At 39.8% G+C, this 19237-nt stretch overlaps 1 protein-coding gene across 2 annotated transcripts in view; it reads left to right on the forward strand.

The window, feature by feature from the left end:
- Positions 1 to 19237, forward strand: part of ANOS1 (anosmin 1) — a 184399-nt gene that overhangs the window by 158535 nt on the left and 6627 nt on the right. For both annotated transcript variants that reach the window (XM_005283349.5, XM_005283348.5), the window contains 3 exons: positions 12661 to 12755; positions 15693 to 15864; positions 17016 to 17236. In XM_005283349.5, the coding sequence (XP_005283406.2) occupies positions 12661 to 12755; positions 15693 to 15864; positions 17016 to 17236 (488 nt within the window). The remainder of the gene's footprint in view (positions 1 to 12660; positions 12756 to 15692; positions 15865 to 17015; positions 17237 to 19237) is intronic.

Genomic DNA, 19237 nt, shown 5'->3' on the forward strand with positions numbered 1-19237 from the left:
AAATGCTCATGAAAAGTAAATTTTAAGCTTGCATGTTTCAGTATTCACCCAGGGCTGAAGCATGGCCCAGCTACCATGGTGGCACAAAGGTAAAAGATGTCTCCTTTCGCCTATGCACCAGCTACTGATATCATGGGTAGCAGTATGGGTGTGGAAGCAGGTTCCACAGTGCAGGAGGGGGTGGGCAGTGAAAAGAACCTTGGCTCTATTCCTTCCAGCCCACTCAGCAACGTAGCTGCCTTGGCTTGCCAAGGGTTGTATACTGAGAGGGGATAGACCCGGCATGGTTTTCTCCCTCCCTCAAGTGGCAGAAAGTCAGGAAGAGAGTCTATGACTGGGAGATTCAGAATTACCCTCCTAGGCTGCTCCAAGGGCAGCATAACCCCGTGTTGCTCTTGATGCTGGGCAGATCATCATGTGACCATTTAGCCCTGTGAAAATAGTACATTCTATCTAGGATGTTGGAATACTGCTCATCACAGCATATGTATGCAGCTCCCCAAATCTCTTGTTATAGCACTTGCCACAGAGGCAGTTAAATAAGCTAGAGAAGTCTATAGACAAGCCACTTTCAACTAAGACTTCACCTGCTTGGTGTGAATGTAATTTTGTGATGTGCAGTTAAATTTAAAAGCTTTAGCCAGTCAATAAATCTTGCAATCATCTAATTTGTGTAGAAATGATGCCTTGGCATAGTTCTGCATGATCCAGAAAGGAAATTGTTTAACTTCCCTCATCCTGTTTATCTTCTACCTCTTTCTAAGAGACTCGAAGCCCTAGAGTCATGTTCAAGCCCTTCTCCTGTTAATAAGATGCATACTCCTCCGTGACGCGATCCTGCCAGAGGCCGAGCATTCTGGCCACAATCCACTTAAGCACATGCTTAACTATTGAAGTCAACAGGATATCTCACATGCTTAAGTGCTTTGTTGAATGAGGGCCAAAGTGCTCAGAATCTTGTAGAATCAACCCCCTAATAAGGGAACAAAAACCAAACCATGTCACTTATGTGGCTAATCACAACCAATCAACACCTTTCAAATGATATGGAATACTTGAAGCAAACTATTTGCCATTGATCTATAAAGTAAGGTACACATACAACTAATGATTTGAGTAATTTTGAATATGGAATAAATTAAAGGAAATTACAGTCTGCTTGTTTCCAAAAGTAGACTGAATTTAGTTTTACATTATTCACTATAAATAATTTGCTCAGCTCTGATAAAGATCCCTTTAGCAACACAGTTTGTATGTTTAGCTAGTTACATTTGTCTAATTTGTTGGGGTCCTTTTTGATGAAAGACATAACATATAAATACACAGTATTATCATATACTAAACCAATAATTTGGCTTAAATTTGCTACTTGTACTTGAAACATTCTGAGTTAGATCTTTTCATGCTACCCCAATAAAAGCTTTATTATTTCTAGTTTCATAGTCTTCTTTTGATCTTTTTTTACCACATGTAGGCACATTTCTTTCCACTGTGAATTATCACCCACACCACGTTGTTCCAAATTCTCTGGCAAACACAGAGATAAGTTCAGCATTACTGTACAAGGGGAATCTGTAGCTGAAGCTTGAGTTTTCATTGGAATTAAATCCTAGACTATGCTATTCTTGTTGAAGACATCTGCTTTGAACTATATAATGGGCCAAATTCTCCCTGTGCACCAAACTTCAATTGCCAAATTTGAACACATTTTATGTAAATCTTTTGTACAGATTTACATAATGTGTGCATAAGAATGGCCATATTGGGTCAAACCAAAGATCCATCCAGCCCAGTATCCTCTCTACCGACAGTGGATAATGCCAGGTGCCCCAAAAGGAGTGAACCTAACAGATAATGATCAAGTGATCTCTCTCCTGCTGTCCATCACCATCCTCTGACAAACAGAGGCTAGGGACACCATTCCTTAACCATCCTGGCTAATAGCCATTAATGGACTTAACCTCCAGGAATTTATCCAGTTCTCTTTTAAACCCTGTTATGGTCCTACCCTTCACAACCTCCTCAGGCAAGGAGTTCCACAGGTTGACGGTGCGCTGTGTGAAGAAGAACTTCCTTTTATTTGTTTTAAACCTGCTGCCCATTAATTTCATTTGGTGGCCTCTAGTTCTTATATTATGGGAACAAGTAAATAACTTTTCCTTATTCACTTTCTCCACATCACTCATGATTTTATATACCTCTATCATATCCCCCCTTAGTCTCCTCTTTTCCAAGATGAAAAGTCCTAGCCTCTTTAATCTCTCCTCTTATGAGACCCATTCCAATCCCCTAATCATTTTAATTTCCCTTCTCTGAACCTTTTCTAATGCCAGTATATCTTTTTTGAGATGAGGAGACCACATCTGTACGCAGTATTCAAGATGTGGGCATACCATGGATTTATATAAGGGCAATTAGATATTCTCTGTCTTATTTTCTATCCCTTGTTTTTAATGATTCCTAACATCCTGTTTGCTTTTTTGACTGCTGCTGCACACTGTGTGGACGTCTTCAGAGAACTATCCATGATGACTCCAAGATCTCTTTCCTGATTGGTTGTAGCTAATTTAGCCCCCATCATATTGTATGTATAGTTGGGGTTATTTTTTCCAATGTGATTTACTTTACATTAATCCACATTAAATTTCATTTGCCATTTTGTTGCCTAATCACTTAGTTTTGTGAGATCTTTTTGAAGTTATTCACAGTCTGCTTTGGTCTTAACTAGCTTGAGCTGTTTAGTATCATCTGCAGACTTTGCCACCTCACTGTTTACCCCTTTCTCCAGATCATTTATGAATAAGTTGAATAGGATCGGTCCTAGGACTGACCCTTGGGGAACACCACTAGTTACCCCTCTCCATTCTCAAAATTTACCATTTATTCCTATACTTTGTTCCCTATCTTTTAACCAGTTCTCAATCCATGAAAGGATCTTCCCTCTTATCCCATGACAACTTAATTTACATAAGAGCCTTTGGTGAGGGACCTTGTCAAAATCTTTCTGGAAATCTAAGTACACTATGTCCACTGGATCCCCCTTGTCTACATGTTTGTTGACCCTTTCAAAGAACTCTAATAGATTAGCAAGACATGATTTCCCTTTACAGAAACCATGTTGACTTTTGCCCAACAATTTATGTTTTTCTATGTGTCTGACAATTTTATTCTTTACTATTGGTTCAACTAATTTGCCCAGTACTGACGTTACACTTACCAGTCTGTAATTGTCGGGATCACTTCTAGAGCCCTTTTTAAATATTGGCGTTACGTTAGCTATCTTCCAGTCATTGGGTACAGAAGCTGATTTAAAGGACAGGTTACAAACCCTAGTTAATAGTTCCACAATTTCACATTTGAGTTCTTTCAGAACTCTTGGGTGAATGCCATCTGGTCCCGGTGACTTTTTACTGTTAAGTTCATCAATTAATTCCAAAACCTCCTCTAGTGTCTCTTCAATCTGTGACAGTTCCTCAGATTTGTCACCCTACAAAGGACAGCTCAGGTTTGGGAATCTGCCTAACATCCTCAACCATGAAGACTGAAGCAAAGAATTCATTTGGTTTCTCCACAATGACTTTATCGTCTTTAAGTACTCCTTTGTATCTCGATCGTCCAGGGGCCCACTGATTGTTTAACAGGCTTCCTGCTTCTGATGTACTTAAACAACATTTTGTTATTACCTTTTGAGTATTTGGCTAGATGTTCTTCAAACTCCTTTTTGGCTTTTCTTATTTCATTTTTACACTTAATTTGACAGCGTTTGTGCTCCTTTCTATTTACCTCACTAGGATTTGACTTCCAATTTTTAAAAGATACCTTTTTATCTCTCACTACTTCTTTTACATGGTTGTTAAGCCACGGTGGCTCTTTTTTAATTCTTTTATTGTACTTTTTTAATTTGGGGTATATATTTAAGTTGGGCCTCTATTATGGTGTCTTTGACTAGAATGAAATCCCTGCAAGCTGCATGGACACTTTTCACTGTACCTTTTAATTTCTGTTTAACTAACCTCCTCATTTTTGCATAGTTCCCCATTCTGAAATTAAATGCCACAGTGTTGGGTTGCTGAGGTGATCTTCCCACCACAGGAATGTTAAATGTTATTATATTATGGTCACTATTTCCAAACGGTCCTGTTATAATTACCTCTTGGATCAGATCGTGCGCTCCACTCAGGACTAAATCGAGAGTTTCCTCTCCAGTTGTGGGTTCCTGTACCAGCTGCTCCAAGAAGCAGTCATTTAAAGTATCAAGAAATTTTGTCTCTGCATTTCATCCTGAGGTAACATGTACCCAGTCAATATGGGGATAATTGAAATCCCCCACTATTATTGAGTTCTTTATCTTTAATTCTTTTAATTCTTTCGCCTTAATTCTTTAATTAGTTCTTTTTCTTTAATCTCCCTTAGATTAGAGAGGCTATCAAAATTGTGCAAACTTGGCAATTTAAGTTGGGTATGCAGGGAGAACTGGAATGTAAAGGAAAGTCTACAGAAAACTATGACTGGCTTTAATGAAACTCTGAAAACTTAAGGTGAACGTTTTGGAGGTGCTAGCCATACAAGCCATAGTCTGGCACTAAGTTCATTGTTTTCAAGCAAGTCTTGTCTGATGGACTCTTTTAAATAAGTTTTCACAGTCCATTTGCTCATAAACAAATATCCTCGTATGGAGAGCAACAGTATCCTGGTTGGCACTCATTGGTACTCTTACACCAACATGTGTCAACAAACATGCACAGAACTGAATAATAATACTATACCCAACCTCATATATAATAAAAAGAACAGTAGCCCACGAAAGCTTATGCTGTAATAAATTTGTTAGTCCCTAAGGTGCCACAAGTACTCCTGTTCTTTTTGCGGATACAGACTCACACGGCTGCTACTCTGAAACCTCTCATATATAATGCGTTTCAGCCATAGAGCTCCAAGTTCCTTACCTAGGAGGTCAGTATCATTAACCCCATTTTACAGATGGGTAAACTAGAGGGCACAGAGATGAACTGACTTGCACAAGGTTTCCTAGCAGTCCAGTGTCACAGCTGGTAGTAGAACCCAGCATTTCCAAGTCCCAGTCCAGTGCTCTATCCACTAGGTTGCATGAGCTCAAATACAAGGAAATAAATGCCCTTTTATCTCTCAGAACAATAGTGAGGCACATTGGCTTGGTGGAGTGGGACTGTCATACTGCTGCTGCCCACGCTATACCAATACCTATTCTAGCTATGCAAAAGACTTCAGTTTCCTAGATTGTTGTCCTGACACCCTTCAGCAGCAAAACATTCACTGTGATGTAGGAAAAAAAGCATCTGAGGCAAAGAAAGAAGTTGTCTGTGGTAACATGATAGAAAAAATAAACCACATTTGATAAATTATTCACATAGCCAGCACCAGGAGGAAAACACAGCAGAACAGAAACATAGATTATGTTGGCAGAGAAAATGAGTAGAGGTTACTTATTATTTTAAGATTTTTTACCATTATTTTGTTTATTTTACAATCAACTTTAGAATCATTTTAACCAAAAATCCCAGCTGAGGAGTAACAATATCAACTAAAATTGTTTTTGGTATTCAAAACAAAACTAAGCTTCAAACACTGGTTTGAGATTACAAGATTTAGCAGATGTAGGCTATATGCCTACAGGTCTGGAGTTACCCATATCAAGCCTTACTTAAACAAGGTTTTAATGGTTTAGGCAAAGCATTCCAAACCCGGGTGCTTAAAGTTGGGATTCTAAATCCATATTTATGCTCCTGAATAAAAATGACGTGAGTCTGAAGGGTGTTGAGATCCTGGAGCTCCCCAGGACTTTTGTAGGCATTAAGGGTGTAAAGAAGCTAGAAAAATGCCAATTATTTGGCATTGGGAATTTAAATAAAAAAAATCTTCTTTTCATTTTTGTCACAATGTTCCATTCTTTTAATTAAAACTGAAATTTTTGGGTTTAGAAAAGTTAAAACATTGTTTTCTGTTTGTTTTATGTAAAAAAAACCTAAAAAATTATGTCTTTGTTTTTTGTTTTGTTTTGTTTTGCAAAAATCTAAAATATTTTTAATCTAAAACTTTTCAATGAGTTGTAGTGCTTGGCACCTCTGAAAATCAACTCAAGTCTATTCAGGCACCTAGATATGGATATAAGGCACCTATTTAGGCGAGCATTTAAGCACACGCTTCATAGAATCATAGAATCATAGAATATCAGAGTTGGAAGGGACCTCAAGAGGTCATCTAGTCCAACCCCGTGCTCAAAGCAGGACCAATTCCCAGCTAAATCATCCCAGCCAGGGCTTTGTCAAGCCGGGCCTTAAAAACCTCCAAGGAAGGAGACTCCACCACCTCCCTAGGTAACGCATTCCAGTGTTTCACCACCCTCCTAGTGAAATAGTTTTTCCTAATATCCAACCTGGACCTCCCCCACTGCAACTTGAGACCATTGCTCCTTGTTCTGTCATCTGCCACCACTGAGAACAGCCGAGCTCCATCCTCTTTGGAACCCCCCTTCAGGTAGTTGAAGGCTGCTATCAAATCCCCCCTCATTCTTCTCTTCTGGAGACTAAACAATCCCAATTCCCTCAGCCTCTCCTCATAAGTCATGTGCTCCAGGCCCCTAATCATTTTTGTTGCCCTCCGCTGGACTCTTTCCAATTTTTCCACATCCTTCTTGTAGTGTGGGGCCCAAAACTGGACACAGTATTCCAGATGAGGCTTCACCAATGTCGAATAAAGGGGAACGATCACATTCCTCGATCTGCTGGCAATGCCCCTACGTATACAGCCCAAAATGCCGTTAGCCTTCTTGGCAACAAGAGCACACTGTTGACTCATATCCAGCTTCTCGTCCACTGTGACCCCTAGGTCCTTTTCTGCAGAACTGCTACCTAGCCATTCGGTCCCTAGTCTGTAGCAGTGCATGGGATTCTTCCGTCCTAAGTGCAGGACTCTGCACTTGTCCTTGTTGAACCTCATCAGGTTTTTTTCGGCCCAATCCTCTAATTTGTCTAGGTCCCTCTGTATCCGATCCCTACCCTCTAGTGTATCTACCACGCCTCCTAGTTTAGTGTCATCTGCAAACTTGCTGAGAGTGCAGTCCACACCATCCTCCAGATCATTATAGATTCATAGATTCATAGATTTTAGGACTGGAAGGGACCTCGAGAGGTCATCGAGTCCAGTCCCCTACCCGCATGGCAGGACCAAATACCATCTAGACCATCCCTGATAGACATTTATCTAACCTACTCTTAAATATCTCAAGAGATGGAGATTCCACAACCTCCCTAGGCAATTTATTCCAGTGTTTAACCACCCTGACAGTTAGGAACTTTTTCCTAATGTCCAACCTAGACCTCCCTTGCTGCAGTTTAAACCCATTGCTTCTGGTTCTATCCTTAGAGGCTAAGGTGAACAAGTTTTCTCCCTCCTCCTTATGACATCCTTTTAAATACCTGAAAACTGCTATCATGTCCCCTCTCAGTCTTCTCTTTTCCAAACTAAACAAACCCAATTCTTTCAGCCTTCCTTCATAGGTCATGTTCTCAAGACCTTTAATCATTCTTGTTGCTCTTCTCTGGACCCTTTCCAATTTCTCCACATCTTTTTTAAAATGCGGTGCCCAGAACTGGACACAATACTCCAGCTGAGGCCTAACCAGAGCAGAGTAGAGCGGAAGAATGACTTCTCGTGTCTTGCTCACAACACACCTGTTAATACATCCCAGAATCATGTTTGCTTTTTTTGCAACAGCATCACACTGTTGACTCATATTTAGCTTGTGGTCCACTATAACCCCTAGATCCCTTTCTGCCGTACTCCTTCCTAGACAGTCTCTTCCCATTCTGTATGTGTGAAACTGATTTTTCCTTCCTAAGTGGAGCACTTTGCATTTGTCTTTGTTAAACTTCATCCTGTTTACCTCAGCCCATTTCTCCAATTTGTCCAGATCATTTTGAATTATGACCCTGTCCTCCAAAGCAGTTGCAATCCCTCCCAGTTTGGTATCATCCGCAAACTTAATAAGCATACTTTCTATGCCAATATCTAAGTCGTTGATGAAGATATTGAACAGCGCCGGTCCCAAAACAGACCCCTGCGGTACCCCACTCGTTATGCCTTTCCAGCAGGATTGGGAACCATTAATAACAACTCTCTGAGTATGGTTATCCAGCCAGTTATGCACCCACCTTATAGTAGCCCCATCTAAATTGTATTTGCCTAGTTTATCGATAAGAATATCATGCGAGACCGTATCAAATGCCTTACTAAAGTCTAGGTATACCACATCCACAGCTTCACCCTTATCCACAAGGCTCGTTATCCTATCAAAGAAAGCTATCAGATTGGTTTGACATGATTTGTTCTTCACAAATCCATGCTGGCTGTTCCCTATCACCTTACCACCTTCCAAGTGTTTGCAGATGATTTCCTTAATTACTTGCTCCATTATCTTCCCTGGCACAGAAGTTAAACTAACTGGTCTGTAGTTTCCTGGGTTGTTTTTATTTCCCTTTTTATAGATGGGCACTATATTTGCCCTTTTCCAGTCTTCTGGAATCTCTCCTGTCTCCCATGATTTTCCAAAGATAATAGCTAGAGGCTCAGATACCTCCTCTATTAGCTCCTTGAGTATTCTAGGATGCATTTCATCAGGCCCTGGTGACTTGCAGGCATCTAACTTTTCTAAGTGATTTTTAACTTGTTCTTTTTTTATTTTATCTGCTAAACCTACCCCCTTCCCATTAGCATTCACTATGTTAGGCATTCCTTCAGACTTCTCGGTGAAGACCGAAACAAAGAAGTCATTAAGCATCTCCGCCATTTCCAAGTTTCCTGTTACTGTTTCTCCCTCTTCACTAAGCAGTGGGCCTACCCTGTCTTTGGTCTTCCTCTTGCTTCTAATGTATTGATAAAAAGTCTTCTTGTTTCCTTTTATTCCCGTAGCTAGTTTGAGCTCATTTTGTGCCTTTGCCTTTCTAATCTTGCCCCTGCATTCCTGTGTTGTTTGCCTATATTCATCCTTTGTAATCTGTCCCAGTTTCCATTTTTTATATGACTCCTTTTTATTTTTTAGATCATGCAAGATCTCATGGTTAAGCCAAGGTGGTCTTTTGCCACATTTTCTATCTTTCCTAACCAGCGGAATAGCTTGCTTTTGGGCCCTTAATAGTGTCCCTTTGAAAAACTGCCAACTCTCCATCCCAATTCAAGGTAGCAAGGCAGCGGTTTTTTGTTAGTCTCTTTAATTTCAAAAGTTATAGTTACAAGGAATAGCCAGGTTTTCTGCTAAAACTAGCTATGATAATGAAAGAATCTTACTGCATATTGGCTATTCTTACTAATATTAACTTCACAAACAACTTTTCATATGTGACTTCCAGGCATGACTATAGATTATAGTGAATTAACTTCAACTGTCTATAATTCTGAATCATGAGCCTTGGTGACTCTGCCATTAGATTAAACAACAGCTTGAATTGGTTGCCCATTGCATTAGCAGCAAGAGTTACTATTGCCATGTTTATAGTTGATAGATGAACAAAAAAATCCAAAGAAAAGTACAGTAGTGATCTCAGTAGGGGCCAATGCACATTGCTGATGGGAAAAGCTACAGTAAGTTTTTCTTTTGCATGTGTTTAAATCTCACAGATATACACTATCTTATAGATAAAAACCCTAGAGTCACACAATTTACACTCATAGTTAGCACCCTAATAAAGAAAAAGGAAATGTATTTTCAAACGTTTAGAAAAGTTTCTCACTAGGTTTGGTTTTCATACCTCAGATCCACTAGATCTATTTGTTTTCAAATATATTGGGATATAGTTATTTTTAAAGGTGATGTTGTTACTAAACATGTATCCTGCATAAACAAAGCATGATATTTTTGTATATCTGTTACTCTGCCAAAGCAAAAACATCCCTCCAACCATTGAAAAAGTACATTGCTAACCTAGAGACTGTTTTTCCCTCCCACATTTCAGTTTTCTATCCCAAATCATGGATGCTATAGAGTTTTGTTTTTTATTGGTGTGTTTCGGGGTTGTTATTATTTTTTTATTTCCTTTCAGTCTTCTTTCTAGCCAAAATACCTGAACTCCTTTTTTCACTCAAACTCTCCAAAAATGTTCAGAGACAATACCTGAAAAATTTTAGTCCCAAATGAACACGTTTAGGAAAATCATCTCAATGAAAAAGGCCCTTTAGAATGGAAACACAGCAAGTAACCTTAACCGTATCTATTACTATTCATGCATTCCAGCCATGACTGGTTATATATATATATATGTTAAAACAAGTATTTGAAGTAATTTTAACTGTTTATAAAACTAAAAAAAAAGAATGTATACGGTTTCGGTGTGGCAGTTATGTCTAGGGGGTCAGTGGTCAGGTTGTTATTGGGATATGAAATGTGAATGATAACAAAAAAACAACAGAAAACATGAGCAGTAATTAGAGATATTACAGACTTTCTTCACACCAGCCCAGCAACAATCTCATTTGAATCCAGCAGCAGGAAGCTTCTTGGAAAGTTGTGCTTTGAGTTCACTTCTTAGCTTCCCGGTAGAGAGACAAAGAGGTTGCCACTGCCTGAATGGATAGGCAGGAAGGAAGAAAGGAATGAGGTGTGAGCAGGGTATCTGTATGCCCAGGTGGAAAGATCAGATTACAGGTGGGGAGCTGGACAGAGCCCCACAGTTCCCACAGAATTTCCTACCTGGCCAAAACCTGGAAATACATTAGATATTACGCTGAAATCCTAATTTCATGAGATTTCCAGACCGAGGATTAGCTCAACTCCAGACTGGTCAGTTAGATACTTAACCAAAGCAAACTTTGAAACCTCAAGATTCATAGAATCATAGAAATGTAGGACTGACAGGGACTTTGAGAGGTCATCAAGTCCAGCTCATCTTTCACTGGTTGTTCATATGGAGGTGTTCAATGGCCTATTTGAAGTATTAGTGGTCTTCTCCGGTTCTTGGTGGACAGGTAACCAGGCCTCATTCAATCTGTGACAAAGCCAACAGCAATACTTTTATGTAATGACTAGCGAGTGTATTGAATTTAAAGTTTGAATGGATCTATAAGTGGTCTGCCTTATGTAAGTATACTTTAAAAGAGTAAATTGCTGATTATCAGATAGTAGGAGATCAATAAGAAGATTCACTATATAGTCATTCATCAGAGACTTCAGATGGTTAATAGAATAGTACTGAGTTTTCAGGTCTCTAGATGACAGGTGATGGACTGCACGTCCTATGTGTTTGTCTCAGGAGCAGGAGCAAACAGAGAATAGGCAATAATTGAATGAATCAGAACAGATGAAATCAGATGAGACCTACTTGGAGATGCACTGTGAGTGTGTATCTCACTCTGACTGGTACGTCTAATGCCAAAGCCACAATTGTCAGATTCAAGTGAGAATACCTACATTTTTAAAAAATATGACAGAAAATAATTAGAACACAGTTGAGTGTTTCTTCATTCATTTCTTATTGAAAACCTTTGGGCTTCGAGAGCAGTCATGAAAATAATTAGCATATATGTTGTTATGAAGACAACAGCTACAAAAATCCATTTTGAACAAACTTCCAATCAGTCTTTCTTACCAAATACAATTTTTGTTGGCTTCAGAGATCACTTATTTTCTCTTTAATTTGTAATCCCTCTCTTCTGCTTCCAAATTGCTCATAGCAGTCTATTGCCAGATCAACCCTAAAGCCATCAAAGGTATTTCTTTTCCATTCCAGAAAACCATAATCATGCACTTGGCATGAGCAACTCTGGTGTATCAAGTTAATTACTATAATAGACATTTAATTTTATAGCCACTATGCACAGAAATATGAATACTCCAGGAAAACAACAAGATGCATTTATACCACCATGTTTTCTGTCTCAGTTCTTCATTGCTCTTTGTTTTGCCCTAGTCTGCTTTATCATACAGTCTGGATTGAGAGGAATGGTTAGAAATGTTACGCCTGCCACTACAATTCTGTTTGGAGCTCTCAGAGAATTTTTACTAAAAATCACAGTGATAACTATGGAATTGCTGTTGTAGAGTCTGCACCATTGAAGTCACGGGAGTTTTGCCACTGGCTTCAATGAGAGCAAGAGCAAGCCTTTAGTATTATTCCTAAGAGCTGTGACTAGACTTTCAGTTGGCCACATGTGGAGGCGGTTTCATGATACATTCTGAAAGTATAAGGTTCAGGGAAATTTTCACGTGTCCAAACACAGATTTACCGAGTGGTGCCATGCAGCAGCATTGCAATGTTCTGACAACATAAACAGTTACAGACGGTTGGCACTGAATCATTCCCATCATTCCCAAGATGTTTGGCAGCATAAACCATGGGGATTTTTTCTCCCTCTCATCAACACTTAAATTTCTGCTAAATCCCTTTATTTTATTTTTTTAGTTCATCCTTACTGCGCTAACACATGGATTAAGTTATTGACATGTTTAATGTTCTCTTCTTTTCATTCATGGGAACTTTAAATGCTTATGAGCAGCAAGAAACTGACACTTCCAAAGTTCTTAAAATCCCTTGGTTTTATATCCAGAAAAGCCAGGAAAGCTGCAGATGGCTAAAGCATAACTGTAATGTATGTTTTCCTCTTCCTTTTTGTATTGCTGTTTTGTTCATTTAGACACTAGTATGAGTCGATATCACGTCCAGTGGTTCCCAGAATCCTGTGTGCACAATGAAACTAAAGGGCCTGAAAAAGCAACTGGCCTGACCTATGTAAGTTGAAATTCAGTCCCTTGCTTAACTTGTAGTGGTTTCCAGTCATCAAGGATGGGGAAAAGGAAGAGGGAAGTGATATGTAATAGCATGCAGAATGTTTTATACCTGTCATTGGTACAGTAGGAGTGGTTTTTTTTACTTCACTGCAGAGTAGTGATATATATGGGTTTGTTGATTTAACCAAACATGAAAGTTAGTCTAAATGAATGGACTGCATTCAAATGCTTTACATGGTTAGCTGAAGTGTTCATATTACACTACAAGGCAAACTTGATCCATGATTAGCACTCCTGGGAACCACCACTATACAAATACAAATATTGAATTTTAATCAAATGAAGCAGCTAGGCTTGTTTTCAGATATAGGGAGGATCCACAAGCAAGGCTCCCCCTGAGAAGGGTAAGAGATGAAGAAAAAAGCCTCACATGGTAGCTGCTAGATATTAATGCTGGAAGGTGCAAAGATATCACAGTGATTCTCCATCACTGGCAATTTTAAAATCAAGATTGGATTTTGTTTTAAAGATATGCTTTAATTCAAACAGGAACTAAATTCGGGGAAGTCTTATGGCCTGAATTATGCAGTAAGTCAGACCAGATGATCACAGTGGTCCCTTCTGGCCTTACAGTCAATGAGTGCTGCAGTATAAGAACCTGAATAGAAGAGAGAAAGTTTCTAAATTGTTATAGTTCTGTATAAATAAATATTATATCCCAATTATATTTTAGCAATGGCATTTCTTCCTACTGAATGTATTGTCCAATCTAGTACCACTCTACTCAAGTAATATGCTATACAAACATTACATTGCTAAAATTGATACACCACACTCAAGTCAGTGAATAATGAAAGAAACTTCAAGAAAACTTGATCAGCCTTTCTTTTTTACTCTGTGCCATAATAAGAAGTCAACTCACTGAAGTTAATGGCAAGTAAAGTTAGACTAAATCAAAGGGAATAGTTGGAATTTACTGCTGTCAGAGAGTCAAATACTGTCGATCGATTTAAAAAGAAGACAGATAATTTTGTGATCAGTAACAACATTTGGAGTTATGCATGCTAATGTAAGGGAAAGCTAATATAATTAAATAAGTTTATTGCCACTAGAGGTCAGGAAAGATTTTTTTTCTCCATGAATAGCATTGCACGACTGGCCAGGTGCATTATGGTTTTTTGGTTTTCCTGTAAATTATTTTACAGTAATTAGTCTAGTCTGATTTGGAAAACCCTGTGTCTATTTGTAAGTTCAAATCAATACATTGAGATATTGAATATTATTCTAAAATAGTTAAGAAACTACCTTCGATAAACACATGGTTGCAAAGGGCCTGATGCTGAAAACCATACTCCCTTTAGGTCTGATCCTGCTTCCAGTGATGTCAATGGCAAAACTCCCATAGACTTTACTAGATGTACAATCTGACTCTTGAATAATCTTAAATAGGAATTACAGGAGTCAGGTTTGCAGGATCAGCTTCTAATACTGTAATATTCTACTTCGGATGTATCCTGAGCAATCTGATGTGACAAATAAGGGGCCTAGTCCTACAATACTTACTCATGCCAATAGTTAACTCAGCATCAAAGTGGTGATTTGTTTACAAGTGTTGTTCTAAAGGAACTGCACTGGAATGTTTCAGTAATCTATTAGTCATGCACTTTTCATGTATGCAGTGTTGCTGTATCTGTGTTGGTCCCAGGATATTAGAGAGACAAGGTGGGTGAGGTAATATCTTTTATTGACCCAACTTCTGCTGATGAGAGAGACAAGCATTCAAGCTTACACAGAGCTCTTCATCAGGTCTGGGAAAGACACTCACAGTGTCACAGCTAAATACAAGGTTTGAACAGATAGTTTAGCATAAGTAGTTAACACAGATTTCAAGGGATCATTCAAGATGAAGTGGCCCGTTAAAATATGTTGAAATATGTGTTAACTACTTATGCTAAACAATCTGTTCAAAGCTTGTATTTAGCCGTGACACTTTGAGTTAGTATCTCAGACCAGAAGAAGAGCTCTGTGTAAGTGCATAAGCTTGGTCTCTCTCACCAACAGAAGTTGGTCCAATAAATTATATTACCTCGGCCACCTTGTCTCTCTAATGCACTTCCCATGTCAGTTATGAGAAAATTACTTAGCTTAACTCTAACACTCTTCAGCTGTTTTCAAACACAGAGTACAAAACTTTCAGAAACACCTAAGTGCCGTAAAGAACTGAAAATCAGTGGGACTTGGGAACCTAAGTCACTTAGGTGACTTTCAGAAATTTTACCAGAAACTAGAATTTCTCTTATTAAACTTGATTTGAACAAAAACATGTAGGCGGGGTTTTTCAAAGGTGTCAAGGCTCTTGTTTAGTTGTTGCCTTAATGATATCCTTCTACATATAACTGTGTTTTATTGCTCAGTTGTGGATCCTTTCCTGCTTAGAGGGCTAACGTGCTATATCAAAGGGTGGAAGTAGGATGTTCTCAAGGAAAGACGTATAAGGCCTTCTTGGGATTTGTATGCACGTTAAAAGGAGTTCTTAAATGTAGACTAAGCCTGTCTTTCATCTCAGCTTAAATCAGCTTCCTTACTTTTATTTAATTGGATTAGCATTTTTCATCCTCACACTGCCATTCCCCACTGCCATCGTGCCAAGGGATTGTTCCCTGTGTTAAAAGTTAGCTACTTTGATGCAGCATGACTAAGGTACTGTATAGGATTGAAGAAAGTATCCGACCACTATAATAATGTTTTCTGATTATAATTTAATAATAATATAGGCAATATTTGCTTTGTTCTCTGAATGAAAAAAAAACACATTTGTATGTGCTAATCATGTAGAGAAAAATGCACTTTACTAGAAAAAAAAACATTTAATCTTATGCCAACATTATGGTTTTAAAAAAAGGTTTATTCGCAGCATATACTGTTTTTCTTGGTCTAGGAAAACTACATAATTCTTCAGGACCTGTCATTTTCATGTAAATATAAAGTGACCGTTCAGCCAGCAAGATCTAAAGGTCGTTTGAAGGCTGAAAGTATTTTCTTTACCACCCCACCTTGCTCTGCTCTTAAAGGAAAAAACCACAAGCACATTACTTGTCCTGCTGAAGGAGGTAAGTCACGGTCTGAAGAACTTGCAGAGTAGATTTCAAGTGCACTTCTAGGCACTCAAAAACAAGTTTTGTAAAACAATTCTCAAATGTGTTTTGAAAGACTCAGAATAAGTAGAGGAGACTTATTTTTGTGTATCTGAATGTCCAGGTAATTACCAGGATACCCTGGTAAGTAATGTTTTTCAACATTAAAGAGTCTTTGAATTCTTTTAGTAGGAAATTTATCTAACAAATACTTTCAACATTTTTCCTCGTTACAAATGCAATCAAATTAAATACATAGGGGTGTGGTTTTACCAACTTGACAAGGCTATCATAGAATTGGTTGGTCACTTAGATAAGAATTTCAGGGGATTATTCAAGTATATATTGTAGCAGTATTATTATAGCAATGATTTACATTGCTATTCTTTTTTTAAGGACTTGTTTGTGCTGGAAAGTTTTATAAGTTATACAGATAGAATTATACAGATATTAGTTATACCTTTATAACCCACCTCGTGAATGCTCTTATTCCAGTATAAGAGGGCTGTTTTTGGTTTAACTTATCCCCTTTCCCAAATAAGCTATAGCAAAAAAAAAAAAGCCTTTTTATACTGGTATAAATGTCCACACAGAGAGTTATACTGGGATAACTGTATCAGTTTAAATTCAACCCTAGGTTATATCCAAAACTACTTTCCTGTGCTGACAAGGCCTAAGGCTGTACGTTTTAATTGCCAGTGCTTTGCACCTTGTGTAGTTATTTACACCTGTCCAACGTGAGTCTAAAATGTTCCCATTTTGAATTGACAAATTGTATACCACTTTGCATTCACTTTACACAGGTAAGTGACCAAACAAAATACAAGTCAGTTAATAATCAAGCTATGGGACTATAGTATACTTTTTACCAGATGCAATACTGAGACGTTACCTTGAAACTCTCCTAAATTAGAGAGTTTATGCTGTTGCCTCTTCAGAAGTATCTTAAGAAAAGTATCTTAAGAAAAGAGGTGGCAAAAAGTTGGCAAAGTCCTGAGTAAACTAGATAAAGAAATGCAATAGACACATCAAGAAACAGACTGTGACCCTGGGATCTCAAGCTATATTAACACTGTTTCAGCAGTTCCTCAAAATTTAACTTATCCTCTTGCCTCAAATTTTTGCAGCATCAGTTCTCCCTAAAGTGCTGGCCAAACCCGAGAATCTATCTGCCTCTTTCATTGTTCAGGAAGTAAATATTACTGGTCACTTTTCATGGAAGATATCAAAGGCAAATCTTCATCAGCCCATGACAGGGTTTCAAGTCACCTGGGCAGAGGTTACTACAGAGAGCAGACAAAACAGCTTACCCAACAGCATCATTTCCCAATCACAGATACTGCCAGCAGTAAGTTTGTTTTCTTTTTATTGCTGTGGGCATTGCATGTTTGTGTGCATGGCTAATTTTGTATTTTTAGTCATGATTTAGCTGCCAGGCACCATTGTGGTCTCTGGTTCTGCATGTGTGTCTGAGCAGAAAACGGGTTCACTTCCCCCCCCTTGTTTGGGATACATCTCCAGAACAACTACTTATCTTGATGACACATCAAACATTGTAATGTGTATGATTGTCAAATTAGCAACCATATTTGAGATATGCCTTAATGAAGGCAAAGATCATCTAGGCAGCAGAAGATATGTTTCTTTTGATGATCAGGCCGGTCTGTTCCTAGGATAGTAAGGATTTGTTAATTCTTTGATATCCAGGATGGGAAACTTAGTGGGGTTACCCTGTGTAGCGGGGTGAACGCCCGCTCCAGCCCTGAAGGGGTTGGAAAAGCCCTGGAGAGGGCTGGGGATGAGTAAAGGAGCTAAACCCAGGCTGATTGGGGAAGTGGCTGCAGCTGGGGCCACGCCCCAAACTGAGCCACTCAGCCTTATATGAAGGCCAGGGTAGGCAGAGTTGAGGAGTGTCCCTCTGACTACCGAGAGAGCTAGGCCTGGCTGCAGGGAGCTCACCCGGGGACGTAGAGTGAGGCAGGGCTGGAAAGCCCTAGGCCAGCAACTCCCCAGGCTGCAGGGCCTGGTCGTAGGCCCATATAGGTACTGGGGTTGCAGAGGGGCAACCTGAGGGTGGGTAAAGGCAGCCAGTCCAAACTCCTTGTTGCCGGTGATGATTGGCTGATAGACTGCAGTCTGCCCCAGGGCATGGGGGCTAGATGGTGACTGGCAGTAGCCATAATTGAGGTGACATTGGGATAGGGGGTGGGGGTTCCCCTGGGTGGGGAGACCCAGAGAGAGATTGGGGTACTGCCAGGGGGCAGCACCCAAGCCAAGGGCACCGGGGTCCGGGAGGGACATGGGGGCCAACAACAGGTGGGACACCGGGCCTGCAGAGGGCGCTCTGGATACTGGTGAACTAATTCCTGAGATGACCAGTAGGAGGTGCTGCAGGGGTGAGTCCACACCAGATTACACCCTGAATGCAAGATAATTTCTCTCTCCTTTGCATTAACCTTCCCTCTGTTCCATCTGGATATGTGCTTTGTGGAAAATAAAGCTCTTCTCCCTTTTCTGCAAATTTGTACAAAGGTATAAAGGGACACACCCTCACACTGACAGAGAGGGGACTAACAAGTTTCTCTGGGCCTGTTCTACACTAACAAGATGCAGTTGTGAGACTTGTTCTACTGGGGGTGGGTGGGGGGAAGGGAGCGAGGAGCTTGAAAGGGAAAAGCTGCCTCAGGAAGGGCTGGGGGAAGAGGAAGAAGGCTGCCCTGCCCCGGCTTGCTGAGAGGGAGACAGCAACAAGCCTCATTGCTCCTGAAGCTGCACAACCCAGCCACAGAGCAGCATGCCCCATGGAGTGGAGAGGCTGGAGGTGGACCCTGTTTAGACTAAACCTAAAGGGCTGACTCAGAAAGACTGCCTGAGATCCAGGTCACCCTTACTTCTCTTTAATTTCCCACAGACTCCCCTCTCCCAGAAGGGAAAAAAGAGGGGAGGGAACTTTTCTTTAGTTTGTTTACTCCAAGAACCCCCTTGGGCATCTGTCAGGAGGTGAGAAAAAGACATTGCAAGGACCTGAAGCAGGGTCTGGAGGGGACTTGAGGGGATCCCTGTCCCCCTTATGTGGACAGTTAAATAATGGTAATTCAAAATAGAACTAGATCTCTGTTCATATAAAGTGGGAGAAGATTTAACTTGCACTATTCCCCCTTTTCTTTGCAAGGGCTCCAGTTCCTCCCATGGTGGTAGTAGCAGCAGCAAGCAGGAGGGAGGCCAGTCAAGAGATGTTGCCAACTCCACCAGAGGCAGAGGTTGCTACTAACCACCCTGGGCCTGATCCAAAGCCCAATGAAGACAGTGGTCTTTCCATTGACTTCAGTGAGCTAGATCAGAACAAGTG

The sequence above is a fragment of the Chrysemys picta genome, chromosome 1 (assembly GCF_011386835.1).
Source record: "Chrysemys picta bellii isolate R12L10 chromosome 1, ASM1138683v2, whole genome shotgun sequence".
In the NCBI taxonomy this organism is placed as follows: Eukaryota; Metazoa; Chordata; order Testudines; family Emydidae; genus Chrysemys; species Chrysemys picta.